The 6,000-nt window shown below is 37.1% G+C and overlaps 1 protein-coding gene across 1 annotated transcript in view; it reads left to right on the top strand.

The window, feature by feature from the left end:
- Positions 1-1,773: 1,773 nt before the first annotated feature.
- The window catches only part of CMSS1 (cms1 ribosomal small subunit homolog), a 45,816-nt gene continuing 41,589 nt past the window's right edge, over positions 1,774-6,000 (top strand). The window contains exon 1 of the mRNA XM_049785405.1: positions 1,774-1,850. Coding sequence (XP_049641362.1) covers positions 1,800-1,850 — 51 coding nt within the window. The 5' untranslated portion in view covers positions 1,774-1,799. The remainder of the gene's footprint in view (positions 1,851-6,000) is intronic.

Genomic DNA, 6,000 nt, shown 5'->3' with positions numbered 1-6,000 from the left:
TTCTTTTTCTTATAGTTTTTTAGATTAATCATTAAGTTGGCAAAGATATTAACAAGAGTAAAACAAATTTTATTTTCTCTATGTTGAACCTCAGCCTTAAAGGTAATATTCAATCAAAAGAAGAGACAAAATCAGGCTGCCTTTATACCTGTTAGACAATGAAATAGTAAATGTATGGGAAAATGGCAAGAGAAACAGGTTTCACTTGGTAAAAAAAAAAAATTAGTGAAAATGTTTTGTTTGTCCAGTCATTAAATTTCCAGCCCTAAATTTCCTATACTTCTAATAAATTCTCTTTCTCCCAGTACCTCCCTTACATGGGAGATTTATTCTCTTCTTTTAAGATCACAAAGGAATGTCAGCAGTGCCTTTTCACCTTTAATATTTCAATTCAAATTAAGTAACTTTGAATCTAAATGAATCAAATATGCCAAATATAAACCTTACCAGCATTTAATGTTGAACCTATTTTTAATGTAGCTATTGAGATATTCAGTAATAGCTCATGTAGTTTTAACCTGCATTTCTCTAGTAACAAATGGTGTAACAGATATTTCCATTGATTTATTTGCATCATTTATACCCCTTCTGTGAAATGTTTGTTCCTGGTTTTGGAGTGTTGAATTTTGAGAATTCTCTATACTACTATAATGTCCTTTGTGAGAAAGTGATTTGCAAATATTTCATCCACCTTGTCTTGATTTTCCATCTTGTTTGTTTGTTTGTGGACCACATCTGGTGGTGCACAGTTCTTACTCCTGGGTCTGCACTCAGGAATCACTCCTGGCAGAGTCTGGGGATCAAATGGGATGCCAGAGATCAAACCCGGGTTGTCTCTGTGCAAGGCAAAATGTCCTTTCTACTGTGCTACACTCCAGCCCCATGGTTTTTAATCTTCTTAACATGATATTTGCAAAACAAATGTCTTACGTTTTGATAAGTGTAATTTCTCAATTTTTCTTTTTTATAGGTTATACTTTTATCCTCAAACTTAAGAACCCTTAGAGCTCGTAGATTTTTCTCCTTTCCTCTATCCTTCAAAGTCTTATAGTTTTATCTTTATAATTAAGCTTGCAATCTAATTTGAATTAATTTTTATGTAAGATGTGAAACATCAGTTCATTTGGGGCTAAATGGGAATTCTAACCAGGGTTGGTCACCAGATGTGTTCAAAAGCGCTTCACAAACCTCCCACCTCCAAAAGTAAAATTTTAGTTATTGTGATATTTAAAGTAAGAATGTGTTTTTTTCCAGCATAAGAGATTTTAAAACTGTAAGGTAATCATTTTTCACCATCTCTAATCCCTAGCACAATCTCATAAACATTCCCCTGGGGCCCGCAGCTGTCAACACTAACTGTTTCTCAGCTCAGGCTGTGTCACTCAAGGGGCTGACCTTGTTCAAATAGCCTGGAGTTGGCAGGTGTGTGTCCTCAGGCAAATTGCTTCAACCCCACTGAGAAGCTTTCTTATCTGAAAAGAAAGGGTATATTATCTGTATAATCGGGATGGCTGCTCCATAATTAAACATTCTCTAATGTCAGTTATCTAAGCAATCTTCAGTGTGCAGTTTTGCAACTGACTCATGGTGGTGCTTAAACCTTTCTTTTCATTGTGGAGGATTTCTTTAAACTCAGCTTCCTGCGGTGGAATTACTAAATCAAGGGATAAAACCTTCAAGATTGTTCTAGAAATGAGAAGGCAGGGGGTAAAATAAGAGAGGGTGGGTTTCTAAATGGTACTTTTCTAAATTGTAGCTTGTATCTCCTAGAAGCATCAGATGGAGAAGAAACAGAAGTCATGCAGCAGGAGACAGCTCCGGTTCCTGCACTATCAAAGAAACCCAAACAGGTGACAGTTCCAAACAAGAGTTGGGTTGTGAAATCAGCCTGTCTACCCTTACCAAAACTGCCTGTGCATAGTATCAGTGTGGGTGGGATTTGCGGGAGGCTTACTGCCTTCTCTACTTTGAAAAAGAAAATATGCTTCTTCCAGTATAAAGTAGCCAGGTTTCTCCTGATTTTTCTTTTTCTAACATGAATACATTTTTGCAGTAATGATATTTATTTTTAATTAATATCTTTATTTAAGCATCATGATTACAGACATGTTTGTGGTTGGGTTTTAGTTGCAAAAAAGAACTCCTCCTTTCACCAGTGCAACACTCCCACCACCAAAGCTCTCATCTCCCTCCTCCCTCACCCCCTACCTGTATTCGAGAAAGGCATTCTATTTCTCTCACTCACTACCATTGTCATGAAAGTTGTCAATGTAGTTATTTTTCTAACTGGACTCACCAATCTTTGTGGTAAGCTTCATATCATGGACCAGTCATTCCAAGTCTCATCTCTATTGTCTCTGGGTATTATTACAATAATGTCTTTTATTTATCTTAAAACCCATAGATGAGTGAGACAATTCTGTGTGTGTCTTTCTCCCTCTGATTTATTTCACTCAGCATAATAGTTTCCAGGTCCATCCATATATAGGGAAATTTTATGACTTCATTTTTTCTGACAGCTGCATAGTATTCTATTGTGTATATATACCACAGTTTCTTTCACCACTCATCTGTTGTAGGCCATCTGGATTGTTTCCAGATTCTGGCTATTGTAAATATCACTGCAATGAATATAGGTGTGCAGAAAGCACTTTTGTATTGTGTTTTTGTGTTCCTTGGGTATACTCTAGGAATGGTACAGCTGGATCATATGAGAGTTCAATGTCCAGTTTTTTGAAAAATCTCCATATTGTTTTCCAAAAGGGCTGGACTAGATGGCATTCACTGCAAAGAATGAGAGTCCTTTCTCCCCACATCCCCACCAGGAATGTCTATGTTATCTTCCAAAAATACTGGATCAGTGGACAATCCCACCAGCAGTGAACAGGGTCCCTTTTCTGCTGCTTCTTCACCAACACTGGTTGTTGTTCTTTTTGATGAGTGTCAGTCACTGGTGTAAGGTGATATGTTGTTTTGATTTGCATTTCTCTGGGGAATAAGTCATAGAGAGCCACTCAGATCCATTTGCATCTTTTCTGCATTTTACAGTAAAGCTCTCAACCCTGATTGATGACCATGTGGGTTTCTTTAGGCACTGTCAGTCCACCTTTGTAGTTGTAATTTGTGGTTTGGTGGGGATGGCCTGAATCCATTCTACTAATGGATAATTCTTTCCAGAGTTTGTAACCAGGTTCAGAATGATGGGTGGGGGTTGGAGTGATGATACAGCTGGAAAGGCAATTGTTTTGCATATGGCCAAGTCGGATTCAGTCTTCGGCATCCCATGTGGTCTCCTAGCACTACCAGGAGGGTTCTTGGGTGCAGAGCCAAGAGTAAGCCCTAAGCACTGTCAGTATGACCCAAAGACCAAATAAATAGAAATATAAATAAGTCACCAGAATAATGAGGAGAAGCAGTTTAGCTTCATGTGTATTTGCAAGCTAACTGTAAGACCATGTGCGTGTTCAATTCTCTGCTTTAGTTTTATTGGTAAAATGTTGACTTTGTCAGAGAACTATGAAATCAAATGAATCGATTTTTTTTTTTTTTTTTTGGTTTTTGGGTCACACCTAATGATGCTCAGGGATTACTCCTGGCTCTGCACTCAGAAGTCGCCCCTGGCAGGCTCCGGGGATCATATGGGGTGCCAGGAATTAAACCGGGGTTCATTCCAGATTGGTCACATGCAAGGTAAATGCCTTACTACTGTGCTATTTCTCTGACCCCATGAGTTGATTTCTTATGATGTATTTTCAACAATACTTTCAACAGTGATTTGGCACAGAGTAAGCACTACTATTAGTATTATTTCAGTAAAATGTACTTCATCTTTTTACATTATTTTTTGTTTATGAAACTGGAAATGAAGAAATATATTAATTTCAGAAAGATATGCAATTGGGCCAGAGAGATAGCATGGAGGTAGGGCATTTGCCTTGCATACAGGACTGTGATTCGAATCCCGGCATCCCATATGGTCCCCTGAGCCTGCCAGGAGCAATTTCCGAGCATAGAGCCAGGAGTAACCCCTGAGCACTGCCTGATGTGACCCAAAAATAAGAAAGAAAGAAAAGAAAGAAAGGAAGAAGGAAGGAAGGAAGGAAGGAAGGAAGGAAGGAAGGAAGGAAGGAAGGAAGGAAGGAAAAGAAAGAGAGAGAGAGAGAAAGAAAGAAAGAAAGAAAGGAAGGAAGGAAGGAAGGAAGGAAGGAAGGAAGGAGAGAGAGAGAGAGAGAGAGAGAGAGAGAGAAAGAAAGAAAGAAAGAAAGAAAGAAAGAAAGAAAGAAAGAAAGAAAAAGAAAAGAAAGAAAGAAAGAAAGAAAGAAAGAAAGAAAGAAAGAAAAGAAAGAAAGAAAGAAAGAAAGAAAGAAAGAAAGAAAGAAAAGAAAGAAAGAAAGAAAGAAAGAAAGAAAGAAAGAAAGAAAGAAAGAAAGAAAGAAAGAAGAAAGAAAGAAAGAAAAGAAAAAGAAAGAAAGAAAGAAAGAAAGAAAGAAAGAAAAGAAAGAAGAAAGAAAAAGAAAGAAAAAAAAAAAGAAAGAAAGAAAGAAAAAAAAGAAAGAAAGAAAGAAAGAAGAGGGGCCCGGAGAGATAGCACAGCAGCGTTTGCCTTGCAAGCAGCCGATCCAGGACCAAAGGTGGTTGGTTCGAATCCCGGTGTCCCATATGGTCCCCCGTGCCTGCCAGGAGCTATTTCTGAGCAGACAGCCAGGAGTAACCCCTGAGCATCGCCGGGTGTGACCCAAAAACCAAAAAAAAAAAAAAAAGAAAGAAAGAGAGAAAGAGTGAGAGAAAAAGAAGAAAAACGGAGAAAAGGGGAAAGAAGAAAGAAAAAAGGAAAGAAAAAAGAGAAGAAAGGAAGTGAGAGAAGGAAGGAAGGAAGGGGAAGAAAGAAAGAAAGGAAGGAAGGAAGGAAGAAAGAAAGAAAGAAAGAAAGAAAGAAAGAAAGAAAGAAAGAAAGAAAGAAAGAAAGAAAGAAAGAAAGAAAGAAAGAAAGAAAGAAAGAAAGAAAGAAAGAAAGAAAGAAAGAAAGAAAGAAAGAAAGAAAGAAAGAAAGAGAGAGAGAGAAAGAGAGAAAGATAAAAAAGAAAGAAAGAGAGAAAGAGAAAAAGAAAAACAGAAAGAAGAAAAAGAAAGAGAAAAGAGAAAGAAGAAAGAAAAGGGAAGAAAGGAAGGAGAAAGAAGTGAGAAAAGAGAAAGGAAGGAAGAAAGAAAAGAAAGAAATGAGAGAAAAAGAAGAAAAACAGAAAGAAGAAAAAAAGAAGAGAGAAAGAAAAAAGAAAGAAGTGAGAGAAAAAGAAGAAATACAGAGAAAGAAGAAAAAGAAAGAGAAAAGAGAAAGAAGATGAAAGAAAGAGGGGGGGAAGGAAGGAAGGAAGGAAGGAAAGGGAAGGAAGAAAGGAAATTATTTTATGCTATACATTTGAACTGTTTTCAAATTAGTGGACTTTGCTCTTCTGTAGGGTTGTTTTTATGCTGGATTGGAAATCTTTTTGATACTGTGCTGCCAGATAAAATACACATTTTGGCTTTCTTGTCACCAGGTGGACAATATCTAGTGAGAAATGACATGTCCTCCATTGCTGTATCTGGGCCTCACATTTTTATTATATTTCCATACCTCCTATCCTATCCATACCCCAGATTTATAACTTATAAAAAGTTGTTTAGCCATGCAACTACCTCATCTCTAAAAACTATCAAAATAATTGTCCTTGGCCTGCTCAATATTATGAGAACAAGTAAATATATTCTTAATATATTCAAGTTCTTTTTCCTCTCAGATAAGCCTTCCAAAATATTTGAACTCCCCTAGTCCTAAAAATTGCATCATCCCTTTCTCTCCTCCTCATCAAGGATTTCAGAGCCAGTCCTAGTGATTTAGGGATTATGCTTCCCAAATATAATCCCTAATGAATAATTTTATGACTTTTCATTGATGCATCCGTGATGTTAATAGACTTTTATTAATTTATTATCCATCCTTCTCCCTTCAGACCCCACACA

This window comes from Suncus etruscus, chromosome 13 (genome assembly GCF_024139225.1).
Source record: "Suncus etruscus isolate mSunEtr1 chromosome 13, mSunEtr1.pri.cur, whole genome shotgun sequence".
Lineage (NCBI taxonomy): Eukaryota > Metazoa > Chordata > Mammalia > Eulipotyphla > Soricidae > Suncus > Suncus etruscus.
The sequence above is the reverse complement of the archived record's forward strand: the minus strand, read 5'-3'. Positions and strand labels throughout refer to the sequence as shown.